The sequence below is a fragment of the Rutilus rutilus genome (assembly GCF_951802725.1).
Source record: "Rutilus rutilus genome assembly, chromosome: 1".
Taxonomy (NCBI): domain Eukaryota; kingdom Metazoa; phylum Chordata; class Actinopteri; order Cypriniformes; family Leuciscidae; genus Rutilus; species Rutilus rutilus.
Window position 1 is genome coordinate 52074403 of NC_140209.1, and position 24225 is coordinate 52098627.

At 36.9% G+C, this 24225-nt stretch overlaps 1 protein-coding gene across 1 annotated transcript; it reads right to left on the bottom strand.

Moving 5' to 3' along the window:
• Nucleotides 1–3474: 3474 nt before the first annotated feature.
• mgat3a (beta-1,4-mannosyl-glycoprotein 4-beta-N-acetylglucosaminyltransferase a) lies at nt 3475–22996 on the bottom strand. The gene is made up of 3 exons (XM_084413709.1): nt 22824–22996; nt 5619–5826; nt 3475–4894 (listed from the first exon to the last, which is right to left on the bottom strand). The coding sequence occupies exons 1-3, from the start codon at nt 22847–22849 to the stop codon at nt 3656–3658; spliced, it is 1473 nt and encodes a 490-aa protein (XP_084269835.1). The 5' UTR covers nt 22850–22996; the 3' UTR covers nt 3475–3655.
• Nucleotides 22997–24225: the final 1229 nt, after the last annotated feature.

Consider the following 24225-nt stretch of genomic DNA (forward strand, 5'->3'; position numbering starts at 1 on the left):
ACAGATCTGAGAAACTGCTCTCTTTTGTCTTTGTAAATACTGGCAAAAGTCTCATAATAACCAGCATTTTAGCAGGTCACACAAGGCTGCATCTCTGCCATGTAGGAAGGGGGAAGAAGACAAAGCAGCAGCTCAGATTTGACTTCGGCTCACTGCCCCTGTGAGATCTCTCTCGGGTAAACAGACAGTGGCACTGTTGCCCTCTGGTCCCATAGAAAGCAACCACCCACCTACTGAGTGACTAGTGTTAGTTCCGCATTATTTCTAAACCTCGTCAACTTGGCAAGATTCCTACCTGAGATAAAAAGCACAAATGAAGCAGGATCACACGAGCAAGAGTGCTGATGCTATGATACCTCAAGCCGGGCCAATTTAGTGCAACAACAGCAGGGTTACGAGTGTGATTTCTTTGAATAGGCCTACAAAATTTCAATAAACAAAGTTTACTGTGATGACGCGTTTTCACAGTTATCAACATCGCAAATATAGGCTAGATATGGTTTAATATTTTCATTTCTAAAAAATGAATATACATTTAGTTAGCCTATTACCTTGGCAGTAAATGTAAAAAAAACCGAGGTCAAAATTTCACATCGTTGTTCTAACTGCTGTCGCCTAATCCATCTAGCCAGTTAGTTTTTTTTTCTTCTATTAATTCACAGGAGGATGTTAACAGCAGTCAAAATGGCACATTTTAACCTTTTCCCTGCCAGCATTTTAGATCATTTTCACATGTCATGGCCCCTTGAATATTTTGTTGTATGAATACCTGAACATGCAATATCCAATCAAAAGAAGTTTAAATCCAATCAAAAGAAGAATAAAAAGTTTTATTCTAGCTTCATGCATTCTTTTTTTATATATTTTTTTATCAACACTTGGATAAGTTTAATAAAATAAAATAAAATAAAATGCAACAGCTGAGAAAATCACGCTTTTAACAAAGACTAGCCTACATCTGAATGGTGCGTTCAAGTCATCTCAGATCGTATTTACGAGTTGAACGCACATGAACGCCACCAGAGAATAGACGGGCTCTGACGCCACCACAATAGAGCTGTAAGTCCCGCCCCTTCCGCTAACCCCACTGGACCTCTAGGTTGAAAAATCGTCAATGCAAGTGAATGTGAGAAAATAATTTTCTGGTCCCGTTTGAATTTTGCCATGAATGTGAACATATGTTGTCTGTGAATTTTTTATATAATTTTTCGTGTGAAGAATGCTACAATTTAGCGGGTAGAAGTTTGATACGGTTAGACTTTAGCCGCTTTCTGACCGGAGGAACCTTTTCACAGTTCCTAGAACTATTGGCTAAAGTACCCGGATGTCGGCTTGTTCGCACCGCAGGAACTAGGAACGATTTTAGTTCTAGGAACTCCATTTGGAGGAACTAATTTAGGTCCTACTTCAGAGTAGGGTCTAAACCAGCACTATAGGAACTACCCGTGACGTTAGTGTTCGCTGATTCACAGACAACATGTTCACATTCATGGCACAATTCAAACGGGACCAGAAAATACTTATTTTCTCACATTCACTTGCATTGACGATTTTTCAACCTAGAGGTCCACTTGGGGTTTTACGGATGGGCGGGACTTACCAGCTCTATGTCGTACGAGTTGTGGGCGTGTCAGTGAGAAACATGGCGGAATACCACATTACCGAAAGGTATTTAGCAGTAATATAGTCAGGCTTTTCTATTTACAGCGAAGTAAGCTACTTACCTGCACAGAATATGGTGGCATAACAATATAACAATGTAATTTGTAACGATAAAGTTTGCAGTGGCTTCATAAATTAATTAAAAACATAAAAAACCAAAGCACACCTGATGCACATTTCTTTGTTCTTCATTTTCTAGAACTAGAGTTTAAGAAACTTGCTTTATTTTTGTGTAATTAATTAAGAGGAGGTACACACACCGACATCTTACTCCGACGAAAGTGACGTGAATGCACCGGCCGTCGTAAACACGACTTATATACCTTCATAAGTATGAACTTCCCAGGAGGACTTGAACGCACCATTATTCAGAACGATGATCAAAACATAGATGGAGTAGATCGAGTCCATGCTTGCACAGTACTATAGCCCGTCTTGGGTCTACATTTTTTTCAGTATAACGTTAGGCAGTTTTGATTTATATGCTGTTTAATGTTTGTGATTACGTTATTTTACATTATGCAAGTGTTCAGGAGATACATTCTCAGAAGATGCGTAATAGCGCCCTCTACCGTAAAACAGTGAAAACACGGAAACCCGGAAAATTCCGTCAATGACGGGAAAAGAGGAAACATTAAAGGCCAATATTAAAGTTAACACTTAATAAATAGCTGCATTTAAATGAAACAGTGCACTTTTAATGTTTGGTCTAATGCAATATCATTTTAACTGTGAAAGTTAACTTTGTGAAAGAATTCCCTCCGCTCAAACAGTAACCTAGAGCACGGCGAACTACACTAAGGTCTTGGGTTCGATTCCCAGGGAACGCATGAACTAATAATTGACACACATAAACAATTGAATTCTCTTCATTTTGAACCTCAAGGTTTTGAATGCCCTTTTTGATGCCATGCTTTCTAAAACTTTCCATGTTTGGGCTATGCTTGTTATCTCATAATTTCTTTCCTGTTGCTGCTAACTTTGCTGACACTGCAAACTCAGTTCCTGACAGGAGTTCCGGTTTCAAAGCACAATCTACAAGATTCACATCAGTGATACTTACAGCTAATGCTTAACGTATCTGTATCCAAGCCCACAGAGCATGACAGACCCTGTGAAAGCCTTGAAACTCAAGCCATCAGCAAGATCTTACAGACTGTGATGGGGCCATTATAGTTCAGTGGACATGAAAGTGGCATTGCAGCTGCAATATCATTGTCGTTTAAAGTGTAAAAATAATTAGAAATATAAACAATACTCATTAAGATTTTTTTTTTAATCATCTTGTACAAACAAGACAATGAAGACCACAAGACCACAAATCCATCCAATTTTAAAATTAGAAATTTGTCAACGAGGTAAGAAAGAAAATAAAAAAAATAATTTTAAGATATATTCTCTGAAAACAAGTATTTACATATTATTTTGTATAAATAAGAATATATTTTATATTACTATTGTTTTTATATTATTTGTCTTGTTTAAAGTTGGCATGAAAGGAAAGTTGTAATAGTCTTTTCTGCTATATTGTGAAGTATTTCCGAGTGAAACGGCTTCTCAAACAACAAAATAAAATGTAGGGCGGGACTTGATTTTGTCCATGGGGAATTGATTGGATGGTTGTGGTTTGCTATTGGTGTGATGTCATGTGAGTGACAGGTTCTCCTGCCCTCACGCCAGTGAACACATCATAAGAGATGAGATGAGCTGCAAAGTTATTTTGATTCAAGATTACGAGAGCATATTAATTTAAAAATAATAATGATTTGCATGGATAAATACAGCAATATTCCATAAAAATATATTTTTTTTGTCCATTTTGACTTCATGCTGATTTTAAAGGATGATTTTTTTTCATGATGGCAATTTTTACCACAGTCCCGAATTAACTGTAACACTCTCTCTAAGTCTCCATTAAGAATACATAAACATTAGGATACAGAAACTATCAGGTAAACTTAGTAAATGCCTATTTGAAACAGATCCGTTTCTCTTAACGTTTCTTTTTGGCAAACAGGTTCTCCAGCAAGTAGCGATATTTATTATAGTTATCCAGGAGGTATTTGGGAGCGTACATATGCTCTTTGGGGTTTGTGGGTGGGTAGTTTGATACAGACCCATCAAACCAACCTCCTGTACGTATTAACTCTTTAATATAACTTATATTCCGTTTCTCACTGTAATCGCCCCAACGTGGGAAGTCTCCATTCTGAGCTGATATAAGCTTGTAATAAATCCCTTCTGGTTTAAAACACCAAGAGCAGTGCCATCCAGCATAGTGAACAGGGCTTCCGATGGCCCACGGTACTAGAATGCGTCCTGTGGAGTTCTCATATTCTCGGAATCCTGACATGGAATAATAGGATCGGCGGCGAAGAAGAATCCCATCACCCTTGTAAACCTTAAAGAGCATAGCTGCCGTGCAAGCAGATAAGATGTTTAGCGTTCCGAACTGCCTCCAATAAAATCCATATAGGGATTTGCGCATGTGTATCCCAACCGGTTCCGACCAGCCGTCGTAGAGTTTTAGGAAAAGGATTCCATCTCGAGCAGGAATTTCATCTGCATCATCGATGATGAAAACATCATCCTCTTTGAGGCCCTCAATCCTTGACATTCCATTTTTGGTCAAATATGTGCGCAGGTAATCATCCATGATCCAGCCGTCCTCACGGCCGCCCACTGGAAAGTGGTCCAGGAAGATGTACAGAATCTTGTGCTTAATGTAATCGAACGTTCCGTTTAGGAGCAGGTGCCGGAAATAAAGAGGTCTTGTGTCCCCGTACGCGGTAAAGTTGGATTCGCAAACCAAAAACACGTCCACAACATCTGCAAGTTCGTGAAATCGAGCGTGTAGTAGGTCAAACTCATGGTTGATGTTGATGGCATTGATGACTCGACGTGGAACTTTTCTGGGATTTACTTTTGACTTGGACGGGAGATTGGAGTGATACACAATTGTCGGTATGCCACAGTGAGGGCCGTGCCAACCCTGCCGACAGGGACACTGAACCACCTTCTTGCCTGCATTGATTGTGTCATCTTTGGAGTTATGTTGCAGTAACCTGCGGTGAGAAGCAGTGTCGGCCATATCCGTACCCTCACGGAAGCACACGGCTCCGGATTTGGTGTGGATGAAAAAGGGTGTGGAATCATCATGGAGTACAATGGTACGTTCATGAAGTTTCCCACCTGGAAGATCTGGCAGAATCACATTTAAGTCATATTGATTCTGTTTGGAGGAAAAGAAGATTATTATTAGAAACACAGTTTAATATATTTGTAGACAAGTGACATTCTTGAGCGCTGTGACATTCAGTATTGTTATCTAATCTGTCAGTTACTTGGACGCCCAAATAGGCCAATCCCCTTATATATATATATACATAAGTCAATATTAGTACTTAAAATTAGGTAAATACAACCTTAGATGAACAACAATACATGACACTTGTCATTATTTATTTATAAAATAAATAAATAAATAAAAAGCCAAAATGGAGAAGCCAGGCGTGACAAACTAAGTACACCCTATGATGTGATTTTTGGCAACAATCATTTTCTATGACTTTATCAGTCTCACACATCGCTGTGGAGGAATTTTGTATTTACCTGTATTGAGGCTGTATTTACCTAATTTTAAGACCTGCCAAGGACTGTATGATTTTATATTATGTCCTGATATGTTAAACCATAGAATACAAAAGGTTGTAGCCTACTTTCTTTTTCACATGACTGTATATACTGTTTATATAAAGCTGAAGTCTGTAGATGAGACCATGTGACCCAACCAGTAACTTTTAAAATAACCTGCCCTCTTTATAAATACAGTTCTAGTCAGTACTAAACTGGTTCGTTAAGTCACATGAGGAAACAGTTATACTCTGAGATGAGATAAAGGACAGGTCAGGTAGAAGACCTCAGATTAAAACTTCTTTCACCCTCATCGCCTCTACCTTCAGGTCTTGTTGGGAGTGGAAGACAGTAGTCGGAAAACTCCAGAAGATCCTTTTGAACACCTTCAGGTCCTTTAGATGGGTGGAGGAATACGAGAGCTCCTGCAGCAGTGAAATATTGTGCAGGGCTTTGTAGTAATGAAGGAAGGAAATGACACAAATCCCCAGTAAGCACAACAGGAAGACCTTATGCTTCCTTATTCGTATCCTATAACACAGGTACAATTCTGTTAGTTGGACAAAAACAAACTCAGCCACTAACATCCAATTTCAAAGAGTAAGTGGGTGGTTGACATATTTGGCTAAAAAAAAGTTTTTTAAAAAAATCTCAAAATGTAAATCATGGAACTCATTGGGTTATATTCTACCAACTCTTATATTTCCAAATATATATGTGGTCTTGTAGATTTTGTCCTAAAATGTACATTTATTCACTAGTTTACTGTCTTAGTGACTAAAAATGTCATATGGTGTGACATGAATGTTATTGTGTATTAAATTAAAAAGGGGTATAATGTGATAATGTAAGTCAATTTATCCTGATTCTTTATCATTACTATATAAAAGTATAGCATTTCTTATGTGCAAATATGTTACATTTTGCATTATTTTACTTTATCATCACTCATAGACAGACGTTTACTTGTAATCTTTCAATATACTTCAAATTAATTTGGGAATACCTTGTTATAAAAGCACCAAAATGCTTGTAACCTTTGCTGGCACTATTCCCCATCTGTCACATTGCTGATTTTATGATTAATAACCAAAAAGCCTTAATATCTTTCAAAATTCTGAATGTCACACCAAATGACATGGTGTCACGCCATATGTCACACCACACAACAATCTGTATGCAAAAATCTGTATTAACTGCATTTAACAAACAACCCAACTTAGTTTGACAAGTGAATCATTGTTTCAGTTACAGCAAAAATCACAAAATTGTTTAAAACACTGAGTTCTACTCAAAGTAGCAAAGAATCATATGTTTATAACACATTCATTAATCCACTTACTGTATTCATTTGATGTTGCACTTTTTATTTTAATCTGCTGAATATTAACTACATGAATTCTAATAATCTTTATAGTAAATCATTGAACTTTTTTTTTATTTAATGCATAAATTCATTTCAAAATGAGGATGAGTAAAACAATGACCGAACAGCAAGCTGATGTATCATTTCCTTGTTCTTTCTTTATTCGCATTACCTCGCCATCTACTGAAATCTACCTCAAAAAATAAATAAATAAAGGGAAACATTTGAGTGAGAAAATGCTGTAGTTTAACATGGATTCAGCTTGAAAATGGGATAGTAGGGATTCACCAAATTGAGTTGGTGTATAGATATTAAATGTGTACTATAGTATCAAAATGTGTTAAAAGGACGAAATATTCAATAAACTTAACTATTAGTTATAAAATATGTATCTAAGAGCATTATTTACGTATTTAAATGCAATTCATATCATATAGTGTGACAAAATAATCATATGGTGTGACAAGAAAACCCTGTCACACCTTATGATTTTGTGTCACACCATATGAGGTTTCATGTACTTAGCATGACATTAAGCAATGTGCTTTAGCATGCTAAAACCATGCTAACTACAATATGACAATATAGTTTTGAAGGTAATTTTGACTGAAAAGTAATTTCATTTGGGCATTTTTGTGTAAAATGAGTCACACCAAAAGACAGCGCAAAAGGGAACTGAAACAGGAGTGCCGGATATACTTGATTTTTTTTTTGGAGAAAACTCACATTGTAACTTTCAGTGTCCTTCTGAGGTGCTGTTCTTCCTCCTGAATGGAAGGACCCCCACACCCAAAAGGTCTCCAAACAATTGCCCATTTAAAAAAAGGAATATGGCGTCACACCTAATGATATCCATTTTCGGGACAAAATGTTTTAGTTAAGGGCTGCTTCAAAATATTATGCCTGAACTTTTAATCAAGCAGACTCACAAGTAGACATCTGGGATATCAATATATGATTGAATAAACAGAAAATGAATTCATTTTCTTGTTTTTATTCAAAATCTAAATTTGTGAAATGTGCTTGGGACAGTCACGCCGCCATATGAGCTTATTCTGGTTTGGCTGAAAATTGTGAAAAAATGGAAGATTAAACCAGCCCGTTCTCATCCCAAGGCGTCATAATACTGACGCTGTTGACATTTCGTCTGCATCAAACGCACATGGCACCCTTTAGCGTCAATATGAGACGCAGATAGAAATGAGCCAGAAGGCGCCTCCTAGCGGTCTAACCCTAAACCTACCCCAGAACTAAACCTACCCATATCCTGTGCGTGTCATATTGACGCTAAAGGGTGCCATGTGCGTTCGATGTAGACGAAATGTCACAAGTGTCAGTATGTGACGTCCAAGGATGAGAATGCGTTGATTAAACCCATGAATGCCCTGTATGTCCATATAAAACAGCACTTTCTGAACAACATCACCACAGTTTTTGATATGGTTTTCTATAATTTACTTAACATTGACACACTGGACCAAAAAAAGGCCGTGTCATGTCAACCACCCAAGTGTGTCACTCATTTCTTTAAATAGTCTGGCTGTCAAAGTGTCTTCTCAGTTCAAAGTAACAGGTAATTAATTAGCAGAAAGTTATCGCAAAAAGCAGTGTTGTGCAACATTAGCAACCATAGGAAAGACTGGCGGAAACAATCTGACTGACTCTTCTTCCGTGTGAATGGCCCCTTACATTCTGTGAGCAAGCTGAGCAATATATGTAGTAGAAAATGAAACTATTTTTCTTTATTTGACAAGAAAAGTGTCTAATGTTGTCATTTCAAGCATAACAAGCCCTAACTGTCAAGCACTGGTCTTTCCACTGTGCAAACTGCAGTTTATGCCTTTATTACATTGACAGTTCTCAAACTGTCTCTCCAAAGAGGCAAGGGACTAGCCTTAGTGCAATATTTGCATATATATGAAAAGTTAATGGTGTCAATAAACATTATTTTACTAGTACAAGAACGCTGTGGAAAGTAAGCAGGTTTGGAGGAACTAAACCCTCGAGATAAATGGACTTGGGTGGACATGAGAAGAATCAAGGAAGTGGTTTTACTGCTGTAACTGTTACTTTCAAAAAAGGAAATAAAAAAGGTGGAAACAACACATACACAATGAACACTTAGCATGAAGTTAACATGACCACAGATCCTCAGGCACAAAAGTTAATTGCTTATTTTTCTTTTGGCTGAGAGAGGCTAAGTGAATAATTCTCCTATCCTGTATGTTCAGTTTTTCTCTTATCACCAGTTTTTCTCAGCTTCCAGTGTTACTATTGAACAGGACAAACGCAAATTATTGCTGAACTACAAATGATACGATCAAACATTCGTTCAAGCATGGTTTTATATGGTGCAAAGGTCAATGTGTCTTACTTCATACATGTGTGGCTTGTAAACGTAATCTCAATCATCTCTCTCGCTCTCATAACTGCATTAGTCTGTTATCAGTGGCTCAACCCTCTGTTACTAACTCTAAAATGACGTTTAGCAACGGAGCTAAACAAGAAAACGTTCAAACTGTGAACAAAGTGTAGCCTATCCTATGACAAAGATTGTTTTAGTAATAAAGTAATAAAGTAATAAAATCAGTATGTATTTTAATAATAATTCAATAAAAAATTTAATAGTGTAGGGTAGGCTATATATGGATCCTTTTCACAGACTGTAGTGATTTTTTTTAACGATCATCAGCATCGTAAATCCTGCAAAGTTTTTAATATTTTCACTTAAGAAAAAAAAAAGATGTAAATTTATAACACTTTACTTTGTATTCCCATACACAAAAGAATTATATTTGAAATATATTTTCTGGATATGTTTTGGAATATATGCAAATATTTGGAATTGGCCCAATAAATATATTTCATACTTATATTTCATATATTTTTGTTATATTTCAGAATATATTTCAATGTATTTGGAATATATGCCACATATATTTTTGACACTTTTGGGGACCCGTACAGAAAAAAATACATTGAAATATATTCTGAAATATAACAAAAATATATGAAATGTAAGTATGAAATATATTTATTGGGCCAATTTCAAATATTTGCATATATTCCAAAACATATCCAGAAAATATATTTCTTTTGTGTATGGGTTATATTACCTTTGCATCAAATTACAAGAAACTAGTTAACACTGCTGTGGGGGTGTTTTTTAATACAGGAGCTGTGGGAGTGACGGTCAATTTGACATCGTTCTCTCTTCCGGCTGCCGTTATTAATCTCTCTCAGTTTTTTCCCCCTCTTTTTGGAAGTTGTGAAAACACCATAATGGAGTTTTTCTTTTGTCATTTCAATGTATGCTCTCATTTACCGCTATAGAAGTTTACCCAACTATGACGATGTCTGTTTCTGAGAAACTCGGAAATATGAAAAGGGTCCATGTTTGTGAATTTGTTTATGTACTAACTTATCCATGGCAAGAAGGGCCATAGGAAAGGAGCAAGGGTGATGGCGTGAGTGCTGTGAAGCGAGTCCCACGGAGGAGCTCAGGAAGAATAAAAGGAGGAGTGATGACAGTGAAGGATGACCAGGCCTGGACTTTATGTTGTGTTTTTATGGCTATATGCGGCAGTCATCCGTGTGGGGCCACCGCTTTACTTTAATGACACAATAATTAAACAACAAAACTATAAATTTGTTGAGCGTTTGCTGGTTCCCGCCTCCTTTTTTCCTTATCAACAAAACAATCAATTTCCCTATGGAGAAAATTAATAGAGTTTTTGTTTTTAAATAGTTGAATATAACTTTCAAAAAAGTGCAGTAAAAAGTTACAAATGTAACGTCAATCACAGTTGCTAGGTGACAAGAACGATCCTCCGTAGGCTAGACTGTTCCATTTAACAACACTCGGTAGCTTATATGTGGGAGACTACTGGAACTTCCAGAAGAGGTGGGATGTCTGTAATAACAGACCGTTTAAGCGGGTATTGCGAGTCATCTTGAGGTAATAAAATATGTCAACTTAATATTTTATCCAATTATTTACTTATGAGGCAAGTAGCCGCATAATAAGCGGGATAATTTCTATTTGTCAAGAACACAACTTAAGAAAAAAGGACAGCTTACCTCACCTTATCCTACCCTATAAAGTATTAAAACCAGTCTGATCTTGTTTTCTGTGTGTCATGAAACCACAAGACAGTGATTTTACTGGGTGGTTTTGTGTTTGTTCAACCCGATCTCGCAGCAATTCGCACGTATTTCACGAGGTGGCTAATTCATACGAATTCGTACGACCTCACTTCGTAAGATTTTAAGATCCTGAGAGCATCAATGTGCTGGTTCTAAAACATCACAAAGTTACATTCACAGGAAGACCCGCCAGTACGGGCATGTGCTTGCCTGAGCTTAGTTTGTCTAGCATGCTTAACCTTGATATTGTGAAAGGCTGAAGGCCTTTTTGCGGCCATCACTCATGAAATACAGGTACTTAGCTACACAATGGCTAACTTTTTTTTTAGCAGATGAAGTAATGGGGCAGATTAAATGCTTGTTCTTGCTTGTTCCACCGAACACAAAAGGGTATATTTGAAGGATCTTCATGCAGCTCTATTTCATACAATGAAAGTAACTGCAGTTTATGGTTGTCCCAACTAAACCAACAGAATTCAAGTTTGAAGACAAAGACCATCTGGTAACCAACGCTTATTCTTATCGGACCAGTGCTTACAATTCAATGATCTTGTAAAGAAATCATTATCGTTTTACACCTTACCATCATTTGTTTAAGAAACTTATGGAGAGACACTATATATTTATTTTTTAGTACACATGAAAACTTTTTGAAGACTACTATATATATATATATATATATACACAGTTAATAAAATAGTTATAGTTATAATTGTAGTTTGACCACACCCTTTTGAACACATCAGTCAAAGATGAAAATCCTGCCATGGCGCTTGCCATTTTTTTATCTGAATGGTGATGCAAATATTTTCCTTCTGTGTTTTACCTAAAAAAACAGCATCATACAGTTTTGCAACTATATGAAGGCGATGACTGAGATGACTGAATTTTCATTTTTGAGTGACATGTAAAAAGGGCATCCAGCAAATCCTTCTTATCTTTAGTGCAGAATAAACTATAATGTTGACCATCATTCTCTGTTCTCACTTCCCATCTGAGAATGTGTAATAAGCATGTGTGTGTTTCTTCAGAGGGCACCCATGCCAGGGGCACAATGACTCCTTTTTTTCTGCCAGGCTCTCCCTCTTCTAATTCTCAAATGTCAACTTTTTTTCTCAGCCTGTACAAAAGCTCTGTTCTCTTGGTTTGGGAACACACACACACACACACACAGATGCAGAACACCCGTAACCTCCTTTGCCATTCTGTAGACCTCAGCTGAGAAAGAGGATTATGGTTTGTTTTTGTGTTCTCTCTCTCTCTCTCTCATGCACACACACACACACACACACACACACACACACACACACACACACACACACACACACACAATTCTTAATTTAAAACACTGATGGTGGTTTTTAGGGGCAGCATCACCAATTAGATCCAAACAAATCTTTGTTTGGATATGGAATACTTGCAGCCTGTAAAGCATATAATGTGCTTGCAGTTTTGCAGACTTGGTCTTATGCCTTTCATATATACTTCCTAACAAGCTATCACAGAATATCTTAGTAACCACATAGCAATGCTCTGCACCCACACAGAATTCTCTACATAAGACACATCACTCAAAACTAATGAAACTTGTGTTTCATTTAGAAAACACTGCTATTTAAATGCCACAATAATTTCCTGATTAACCTACAGCTAACATAGAAATCAAAACTCAATGTTTTCAGAAAGAAAGAAATCATTTTTAGCCTCTTGCATTTCTGTTTATAGTGTAAATATACATTAGAAACTCAAAACTCAATGTTTTGAGAAACAAATACATTTTTGACCCTTGGATTTCTGTTTCTTTTGTAAATGTATACTGAATATGCATACAAGTCAAGTCAGCTTTATTTGTGTAGCACTTTATACAATACAGATTGTTTCAAAGCAGCTTCACAATAGTAACATATTCAAATTCTCCTGTAAAGCAGCTCTAACAAGCCAATAGTGTCATTATTCTGGTGGTGGTTGAGAAGAGATTCCCTGATATGATTGTAAAGCGCTTTGGGTGTACAGTAGTACATATGAAAGCGCTATATAAATGCCTCATTCATTCATTCATTCATTCATTATTCAGCTCAAGTCAGTTCAGTGTTGATTCAGTTCAGTTCAATAACTGTAAAGTTGATCAATTGTGCATATACACTGTTTATAAAGTGTATTTGTGCACATACATGTATGTGCGACAAACTACTGTACACTCATGGCACGCTGAACATACAAAAGACACAAGAGACGAGTATTGTTTTACATTTTTCACATCCGTGTGCAGTTTTGCGTGTATGTGGCTAATAATTTGATGGTTTGTGTGGAGGTGCTACGCAAAAACAATCTTTTTAAGAGTTCAAATAGTTTTGAATGAAGTGAAGAGATCTGTGATGTTTTGCATTTTTTGTGCAAGTTTCATAAATTGTGTCAGATATTAATATATATTTTTTTATATAGAACAGTGATTAAACTGCCTGGAACTACCTGTGCATGATTAAACCGTTTTAATGCACACCTTCCAGCCAATCAGAATTGAGTATTCAAGTATATTATATATATTCATTTTATAATACAATGTATAAGAATAAATAATATTATTACAAAAATATACTAAATTAATTTATTAATAATAATAATACCAATTTATAGTAACTTTGACCATAGTGCATCTCCAAATAATACCTCCTTTAATGTAAGTCAAGGAATTTTTTCACCTGCTTTATCATCTCTTTATCCAGGCCAAAATCACAAGTTATTTACAAAAGTAATACCTCAAATCTCCTCAATAAGCCACGTGATTTTTATAGAAATCGTGTTCATAGTATAAACAGCGAGAGAAACTGCTTACTTGGAACTAATAGTAATATAAGCAACAGTAACAGTGATGCTTACTTTAGTAAAAGGCAATACATCCTCAGTTACTCTAAATAAACATGCACACAGAGGTCTGTATAAAACAACACCCTCGGCTGATTATTGCGAATCAAACATGGTTTCTAAAGAACTTTATTCAGACCGTTTTGACACAAAGGAAATCCATAAACACATATTTTCCTGTGCATTCATTCATACATGCACGGCCAATGATAACAGGAACGAGAAAGACCACAAACTGACAAACATGACAAAAATAGCCTAAGGTTCTATCATGTGGCCATATCTGAGCCACCTGATATGAGTTCAGATTAAATCGACTTCACTGGCATTCCAACAAAAAGAGACAGAAACAAAGGAGTTTCACCATTTAGGAAACATATAGCTGAAACCAAATAGTAAAAAAAAAAAAAAAAAAAGCCAAAAATGTGCAGAGATATATTATATCTCAGAGCTATTTGCTTCAAGCAGGTGTTTCCTGATCACACAAAGTTTCACTCTCTAAATGGAATGTTCTAGAAACCACATCATTTTGCTTTTAGTTGTTTTGCATTTGAGTTCAAACACTTTCATTTAACCTGTTAAGCTGCAACCCCACTTTTGAAAAATCCCCAGAAATGACATACCCAAACTGAAACAGATACAGTTCATGAACCCTTTGCACTAAAAACACAAGTATGATCTAAACAAGTATGATCTAAGTATGAATTTGAAAGCTGACACCTGGCAGTTTATTGTAAATGTAGAATTAATTATTGTCATAATGATCTTTTTTTATATAAATAGCTTCAAAGGTTTGTAAAGTTATTAGAAATGTATTTTTATGAAACATCTTCATGAAAATAAAATTGAAGTTGGCACTGTAGCAATCTAGAAATGCACTGCAGCTAAAGCCATATGTCTGACCATGTTATATTTAAAATCTGAAGATGGTAAGTCTAAAACTCTGTATTTAGTTAAATGTTTTTCAAGATCATGTCATATGACTTTATTTTGATTAGACTCTAAAATGCTACTGATGTTTAGTCATCACCTAAGCATCCATTCAGTCTTTTGTCTCTATTGTTTTGTGGTGCAAACGAGCCCCATTCAGTCTCAGTCTCCCTATGCACACATTCACACCTCTCCAGCCTGGTTATGGCTCTAAATATGCATTTCTTTTGTCTGCATTATAGTTACTAACGACTGGCTATTCACAGGCTATTCATAAGGTTTCAATCCCTAATTTCTTTTATCAAAGTTCTCACTTACATTTGAAACTGTATCAAATGCCCTTCTGGAATAAAGAATCATTGCAGTAAGCATTCCTATTTAGAAAAAAAATCATAAAATAATAACTGCTAGGTAGGTGGCAGGTGCACCTGGGGCGAGCTAGCATGTTAGCTTAGCACACCATCAATACACGACCATTTATGAGATTAAAACCATGTTTGTGCTCCAAACTTACTTTATAACGCAAGTCGAGTGTTTTAAATAATCTTCTGTGATCTAATTTGGCTTCAGATAAAAAAAAAATTAGACAGAACATATATTATTTTATAGTATTCTGCACGATGATAAAGTCTATATCGATTAGCATTACATTATAAATGTAATCTATTATTATGAAAATACCTGACATGGCTCGAAGAACACAGGTAACTCAAATATCATTGCAATCATGTTTATTGTCTTCAAAACATCGATATCTGCATGTTACAGCGATCTCTGTTAGCTGTGTGTGTATCAGTGACGTCCTGGAATGTCACATGATTATGACTCTTCTTCATGTGTTCCATATATGGACTATTATTGTGCATATAGCGCCCTGCAGGCTGTTGGTATGGATTGAAAACACATTACAGAGCCCTGCACGGCCTCAAATCTAGGCCCGAGCCCGGCCCTGGCCCGAGACGCTCAGGCCCTATCCGACAGCTCATCAGAATTATCAGCCCGAGTCCGACCCGAGCCCGTTTTGTTTTGTTTTTTCACAGCGGCAGCCTGCCCTATTTGCAGCCATTAAAATAGGTCCGTTTTGTTAGTTGTGTTTCTTTTCTTTTCATTTCTTTATTAAGTTAATTTAGACAAATGTTTGGAGCATTTTTTTATTTTATTTTTAATGACGACCAAGGAAGCCGAGCCGACAGCGAGTAAAACATGTTTGATCAATTTAGCCTCTCAAATCAACGCTAATACTTTACTTGGCTACAATAAAATCCATAGATATAAAACACTTCAAGCATATCACACAGACAGTTAGTTTAATCTTTATTTATTAAACCACAGTGAGTAAAACAATTTTTTTTGAAATACTGAGGCAGGCTCAGGCTGCTCGCAACAGCGCTCGCAAACGAAATGAGCAATAGCCAATCTAAACAAATTAAATTAAATTAATTAAAAACAAACTTGCAGGTTATCTTACCTCAAAAATGCACCACAGAACATGGCCATTCTTTTTTCCAGTAGCCTAGTTTCCGACAGTTAAACGAAAATAAAGTCCAATCAAACGAAAAACGAAAAACAGTAGGCTATAGTTTCCAACAGTTAAACGAAAAGAAAGTCCAATCAAACGAAAAGTTAGAACAGTCTCTTACAGAGCATCGTGGAGAAAAAGAATAGCATCCACAGTGGAAGGTTTTAACCCAGTCCCCCTCTCTTCTATCACTCTGCAATTTTTCTCTTAATATTATCCATTATTTGCACATGAGGTGAATCGTGGGTCGCGCTGACGGGAAACCTTTTGTGTGCCTGCGTGCGTGCGTGAGACTGTCATGTCAATCATATGTCAGTGTAATTATAAGATTATGAAAGTTATGAGGTTATGAAATGTCTTTCTATGTTTGTTTTTCTATCGTCGACGTCAACTTCTCATATTTTTTTAATTAATGTCTAAAAATATAAAAAGAAGGATAACCCAAAAAAGGCCCGAGGCCCGGCCTCGGCATAGACATCATATAGGTAGACGCCCTATCGACCGCTACTGCCTATTGGCACGGACGAGCCGTGGGGCCGCCATCTTAAACCGGTCAACCGCTCCGCTCAGTGTAATCTGTTTGCCAGGTGTCAGCACATTTAATTAATCATATCTCACTGAATACCGAACCGATTTTCACGCGGGTTTTTTTGCTGCAAACGTCATACATGTAGCTATGATACAGGACACATTGCATATTTTATTCACAAAATACAATCAATAGTACGGTAATGTTAAATGTTAAATCTAACTTGTGAAAAGTAATCCCAGAGCGATGGTCCGCCGATTTGAGCAGGAATATGTTGCACAGTGCTCTGGCGTCTACTGCTGCTATGCAACGCAAATACATACAACCGGCGTAGCGTCATAGAACGTCTCTGAAAAGGTTCACGCCCACTTTTAGGGGAAAACAAACCGGCGAGCGCCATACACAGTATCGGATTGAGGACGTGTACTAACCCTTACAAACATGTAATTTTTATTTAAACATTTTTTTTCACACAATAGGCTACCCCTATTATGTATTTGTATTTAATTAAATTTTTCCACACAGTATTTTGTATTTTTATTTTATTTTAAATACATTTCCATGTATTTATGCCCATCTCTGCCTGCCATTATCATCAATATCTTGCTGTTATGGAAATATCATGAATTACGGATGATGCTATCGAAAGCTAAATCAGGCTAGTTGTATGGCTGGACAGAAAAGTGCACTCAGTAGCTACTCTAAATATAAAGACATAATATTATACATTTAAAGATGTTTACTTCTTAAAACCGAAGTAAAATCATTCACTGGCTACCTGGTGACTCGATGAGGTACGAGTAAATGTCCGGGTATGACACTTCTGGCCACTGGGTGGGGGTGTTAGACCAATTTGACGCTGGTAGGGACATGTTTTTAAGTTGCCCAAATTAAGTTTATAAATTTATCGTTCACACTCTATGGAAGGCAGGGTGGACATATAATTACTCGACATATTTCATCTAAGTGATTTCTGAAGCTATACACGTCTGCCGGCTGTGTACGGACGTTGTTTTGTGCCGCTATTTTGTATTGAAGTCTATGGGAAGTCTGGTTTGTTTTCCCCTAAAAAGGGGCGGTTACGAAATTTACAGTTAAGTTCCCGGATGTGCCGGTTGTATGTATAGGAGTATGACCGGTTTAAGATGGCGGCCGCATTTCTTGCGCCCAGCGGCCAATAGGGCGTCTAGCTATATATGATGTCTATGGGCCTCGGCATGTGAACTATGACATGAAAATTGGCCCGAAGCCCGGCCCTAGGGGCGTAAAAAAGTCGGGGCCCGTCGGGCTCGGGCTGAAATGCAGGGCTTTACATTACATCAGTATCCAGCGCTCATAATGATTACATCGACGCATTTGGGTATAAATTCAATAAATATTATTCCTGTCTATAGAAATCTGATGTAAACCTATGAGAATCTATCAATATTTCTCCAAATCTGCACATTTTTGAGCTAAAAGCCCTGAGGGACGTTGTTTTGTCAAGCGCTGTCATGACGACAGCACGGAGTTACATTTTTATTATACATTAATGGGTATTATGTAATGGGTAATTCCAACAATTTAATGATACTGCTCTCATAAATATAATTACAAGTGTTACATGTAGAATCTTAAACCAATAGCCTACTTAATTTCTAACAAAAAATATTTTAGCAAAATATGTATTTTAGAGAATTTTGCTCTATGTAGTTTGCTCTACATATTTTGCCATGTCAAACATGTCATGTCAAACAATTCAAGTCAGTCAAGTTTTAAAAAACTCGCTTTGTTCTCAGAATATGCTAAATAGAAATGCTTTCAGGGCTTTCTAATATAGACAGATAAGGAAGTAGGTACAAAAAGAGCTGGTATGGGGTTCCCCCTCGGTTGAAACTGCGTTCTGGTGTTGTGCCGAATTCTAACCCCTGCCAAATGATTACTCCCTAGAATTGGTGGGTTTAGTTGTGGGGGAGGGGTTAGGATTAGGGGTGGGGTGGGGTTAGGATTAGGCAAATCAGGTAGCAACTTCAACGAAGTGGTAATAATTTGGCTGGCAGGCAGTCAAAATGCGACTCAACACTGGCACTTCTCGCATGTTGCTATAGCACTCTGACCGTCAACACCGCCACCCAAACCGGTGTTGTGCCAAATTCTGACCCCCACCAGATTATTACCCCTCAAGTCCCCAGTAGGTTTAGGATTAGGTGTTGGGGTGGTGTTAGGATTAAGCAATCAGGTACAGATCGAAATTAGGCACTGCGTACCTGCCAACTTCAAGCACTTGATATATAACCGTAAAATTACATTTATGCCCCAAGGCAAACATGTGTCAGCCACTATGCTTTTGTTTGAAGTGCTTATAAAGTGTTTTCATGTTTCGGACAATTTGAATCATGTTTTTGATCCACAGCAGCTCACTCTGTCTATTTTCCATATGCGTTTTTTACCACTGTAAAGTGACATGAATGGCTGTTGGTTTCCAAGCACGGCGCACAGACACGACTAATCGATAATCAAATTAGTAGTCGATCATTTTCATTATCGATAATAATCGATTAAATCGATTAGTTGTTACAGCGCTATAACACAATGAGCGATTTTGAGAAATAATTTTTTCATGGATTTGCTAAAGTTAGAGATATCAAATTGTGTTTTTCGTTGCGAAAGCCAAACTACTTTGTTTGGGCTTCCAAAAGAGGACACAATTAGAAAAGAGCGGTTAAGCTTTATTTACAACACTGTTCCAGAACAGTAGGCTACAACCAAAATATTCGACTGTGTGCTGCACATTTTTCAGAGGACTGTTTCCAGAAAGTACAAGGCCGGCTTGTGCACAAAGGCTGATTCTAAAAAGTGAGGCATCTTTGAAAGTACAGGTGCTTCTGACTCATAGACAGCCTGTAGCCGAAGTATGTTTTCATATTTTAAGAATTTGCTACTGACTATTCGAACACGAGTTTTGAGCAGTATAGTAGAGTAGCGCTTGTTTGTCGTTTCTACGATCACAAACGCAGACATGGTTTAATGTTTACATAGTGTTCTCACACCCATAGCGTGGCGCAACGTGTAAAAAGACGGTATAAGTCATTATAATCAGTTATTATGTCCCCAATGAAATAAAACCGTACCAATCTGATACGTTCTCGTCCAGTCGCGCTGGCAAAGTTGATTGATCAGCTTGGTCATCTGCATTTTCCGCATAAGATTCGGGCTCGAATTGATAAGGTAGTGCCGACATTATCACCTGTCATAATTGCTTTGGGAGCTGATGTTCCAAATATGGTAAGGGGCGTAACATTTCCATCACAAGCGTAAGGTATTCAGGCCAATCACAATGCACTGGATCGCTGGCCAATCAGAGCACACCGCGCTTTTGAGAACGATGAGCTTTGTAAACATTTTCAGAGAAAGTTTCAGAAAGGCGGGGCATAGAGGAGCAACAATAATGTAGGCCTACGGTATGTGTAAAATAATGACTTTTCTTTAACCTAAAATCGCGTAAACACGTTGCATTAAACCAAATACACAAAATAATGTTCTTTTTAGAACCATCATATGACCCCTTTAATCTTTGTTAATTTCAACATTTACTAATACTTTATTAAAATCTTGTTAACATTAGTTAACGCACTGTGAACTAACAAACAATGAACAGCTGTTTTATTAACTAATGTTACCAAAAATTAACAAATGCATTGCTCATGGTTAGTTCATGTTAGTTAGGCTAATACATTAACTAATGTTAACAAATGAAACCTTATTGTAAAGTGTTACCAATATTTGAAATAGAGTTTTGTTTGGGGCAAAGTAAACTAGACATCGGGATTCACAAATGTATAGGCTATTTCCGTTTTGTTTGTCATGTCGGTGTAATAATTTCTTATATGGAAAGAACTTCAGATCAAAAGAAGAAACTCGTCAAACCGTTGCTCCACCATGAGAACAGTTAACCTGAAAGAGAAAACACACAGAAAATGCAAAGTATACTTGCATTTTGAATCACGTTCTGACACATTTTGTCACTTTATGTAAGGGTGTCTACATCTGATTGTGCTGCAATAAATTTGCATAGTAGAGTTTCACTTTCACAAACCCTAAGGCCTTGCAACACACCACCCACAAGTGCAGTAATGCAAAATTTCACAAATCGGTCTTAATAGACAAATGGTTTTGTGTATTATACACTTCAGGCCTTTCAAATGCCCAAGTTTTGTGTTCTGGTGAATAATCACACATTTGTAGGAGGACCCTCATCACTGTTTTGGCCTTGAGCGAGACACATTTAAGACAACTGCAGAGCTTTATGCAACTGTGTTGCAAAGAACTATGGATGAAAGGCAAAGTAAACTGAACAATACCACTGTAAGTTGTATGTTTGTGTTATTGGCTGCATTCGAAATCACATACTCTCTTGAGTAACAAAGTAATTACTTCATGATTGCTAAAAAAGTATGTTGAGTATGAGTATGTGTAGTATTAATGCAATCTAGGCGTGTTACATTCGCCATATTGTCATTACCAGCGTCAGTTACGTCACTTCACTGCCATTCTGATCCTCTCCGTGCCTCACGTGCCGTGTAAAGTGGCCATCGTGTGCACACTTCAGAATCTTGCCGGAAGAAGTTCATCTGGTGACTTTTTGCCAACTCTTTTATGAGTAGCCTACTATGATTTTTCCCCTCTTGATTGCTCCCTTATATAAGCCTTTTAGTTCATTCAGTTTCTTGTTCCGTATTGGTTATGTTAATGTAGTTGTGTTTTACTGTGGTTGCTCCTGCGTGTTTGTTTCGGTTATTAATAAAGTGTATTTGTTGGATTCTCCTTCTGCATGCGCTTATTGCAGCCACTACACGTAACAACCACCTTGAGTTGACATGGAACATACTGTATGGTATGTGCACTTCTTACCCAGTTATGCTAAAGAAACACTTGTCTTCTGTTTATCTCCATTCCTGCTCTGTGGTTTGGGTAGGAGCTATTCTGGCATTGAGGGCCTGTTAAAAGTTTGTAACTTCCAGATGCGTCACCCTATTTCTTTTTAGATTACTCTGCTTTTTAGCTGAACTCTGAGACAAAATACTGTAAAAAAAAAAAAAAAACATTCTCCGTGGGACAAATTACATAGAACAATTGAGAAGGAAGATAAACTGGATAATATAGAATACAAATAAAAACTGTCCTAAAAAGACCTTGTCTGAAAGTTAAAAAAAGGTTTATTTGTAAGTTGTAAAGGCATTATACTTTGAATACACACATGGATAGGATGCTATACAGAAGTCCTATATAGTCTGTCTTTCCTTCTTTTGCCTATAGTTATTAAAGTCACCATGAAATCAAAATGGACTATTCTTATTTTTTTTTTAATGAAATATTGCAGTATTTATTATATACGACTTATATGTGCACGTAATTTTTTTTTGCCCTCGTAATCTTTAATCAAAATAACTAAAATAACTCTTCCTTGGGGAGGTAAATAACCCTACCTTGCAGCATCTTCTCTTTAATGACGTGATGCTTGCTCGGGGTCACTCACATGACATCCCACCACTAGCAAATGACAATGACCCCACCATCCAATCAATTCCCCATGGTCACATTTTTTTTTTTTTAAGAAGCTGTTTCACTAGCATATTCATCACAAAAAAAGAGGAAATAAAGGCTCTCGCAACTGCATATTTAAAATATGTTGTGCATGTCCAATCAATGTTTTTGTACTTAGAACATAGGCCTAATACAAGGGTTTACAAATATACAGTGTGACATCTTGAAACCTTACGGATCTATGATACATCAGCCAAATCTGTCTACATTTCGATTTTTTTTTTTTTTTTTGGAATAGGCTATTGGCATTTTTTCCCTTCAATTGTGTGGAATATTATAGCAAATATAATATAAATACTTCTTTTTAACTATTTTTTTTTTGCTCCTGCATGTGCCATCATTAAATTGTGTATTTTTCACATCTGCCATAAACATCCTGAAACGTTGTTATTGGCATTCATCATAGAAAAAATCGAATCTGTCTAGGATTCATATCGAGGCACGGTGAACTAACTAGGTGAAACATGCAGAACATTTAAAAGCCCATGCGACTAGTAGACAGCTCACAAAGTGCACTTAAGTAATTTGACATTACTGGTTACGATATAAACAACATCATCAAACCGGCAAAAAAATTGAGTAGGCTATCTTACCTGACAGACAGGTATGATCTCCCCATGCTGCTCCTGCATGTGCCAGTCAATTCGTTTGTTTCTCAACGCATGTAGAGTTTCTCTGTGTTTGCCTCTTAACTGTTGACTACACTCGCCAGGAAACTGAACTGTACACGCTCTAGCTCGCGCGCGCACTAGTGAAGCGCGAGGACTCTGAACCGACTATTGCGCGTGACTTCCTTACAGGTGAATTACATTTTAACCCACCCACAACCACTCTATCCTTGTATATGTCTTATAATAATTCGTCATCTCTCTTTATGACAAGTTATTGGCATGAAAATTAGCCTATAATTATTGGTCTGGCGCGGATTCTGGTGTTCTGCCGAATTCAGGTGGCGTCGACGTTTCAAAAGCTACCAGTCCGTATTTCCCCCCACAGTTTGCGCTTGTAGGCTATGTCCCATTATTCAGGATTTCCGATGACACTATATAAAACACGGGAGAGGATGCACGCGATATTCTGTAGTTCAAGACAGTAAATTCACACTTAAAATAACGTTGTTGTTTTTTTTCCCCGCAGTGATGTCATTGCTGACAACCCAGTTTTGTTTCCCGAAAGTTCAGTGAGAAGTTCTTAAAAGAGCCTTTTTTTCCCCAAGTGAAAAACATCCGAAAGACCTACTATAGGTCTATTCGAGTTCTTACTATAATCCTTTTGTTTAATGGATTGTTCCAGGGATAAGTTTCTTCATGGAACCATAGATGAAAATAAAGAACCTTTATTTCTTTACAATTAGTTAATAGTCAAGTGCCTCAACTAGTAAAGTCATAACATAATGATACATTTGCAAATCATTAGCTAATGATTAATTAAAAGCAGACAATTCGAAGTTGAAGTAGGCTACATGACTTCAACCCATTGTGGTAATTAACGCATTAATTTACACTATTAGTTAATCAAATATGTTATTAAGGAAGTAATACATTATGACACATTTAATTAATAACAATTAATATATTAACTTAATCTATTAATCATTTAGAATATTTATTATCATTAATTAATGGTTTAGTTCTTCACGAGTCATACATGTGCATTAGTTAAGCATGAATTCAAGCATTAGTGCACACGTATTGTGAAGTGTTATCAAATCTTTGAACTGCATTTTTTTCCTCGCCCAAACTCCATTCCACAGCCTGTCACACACCCAGTTTAAGAGCAGGTCGTCTTCTTGTAATTAGGAGTGTAGTGAGTAGGCCTGCATGCTTTACCTTCACAAATGAAATACTCAAAGAACTTTGCATTTAAAGAAAGGCCATTGTGAAGCGTTTCTATTATTTACACACTTTATGACATTTCAATGTTTTCAATCTAATGCTTTTACAAGACTTGACTCTTTGTGATGTAGTCATACAAATAATTAACCATTTGCATAAC

Excerpts from the sequence above, each read along its gene's own strand:
- mgat3a (XM_084413709.1), bottom strand. The coding sequence starts at position 22,849 with ATGGGGAGATCATACCTGTCTGTCAG. Across the intron at positions 5,827-22,823 it reads AGATCATACCTGTCTGTCAG|GATACGAATAAGGAAGCATA; the intron begins GTAAGATAGCCT and ends CCTGTGTTATAG. Across the intron at positions 4,895-5,618 it reads ACTCCCAACAAGACCTGAAG|AATCAATATGACTTAAATGT; the intron begins GTAGAGGCGATG and ends TCCTCCAAACAG.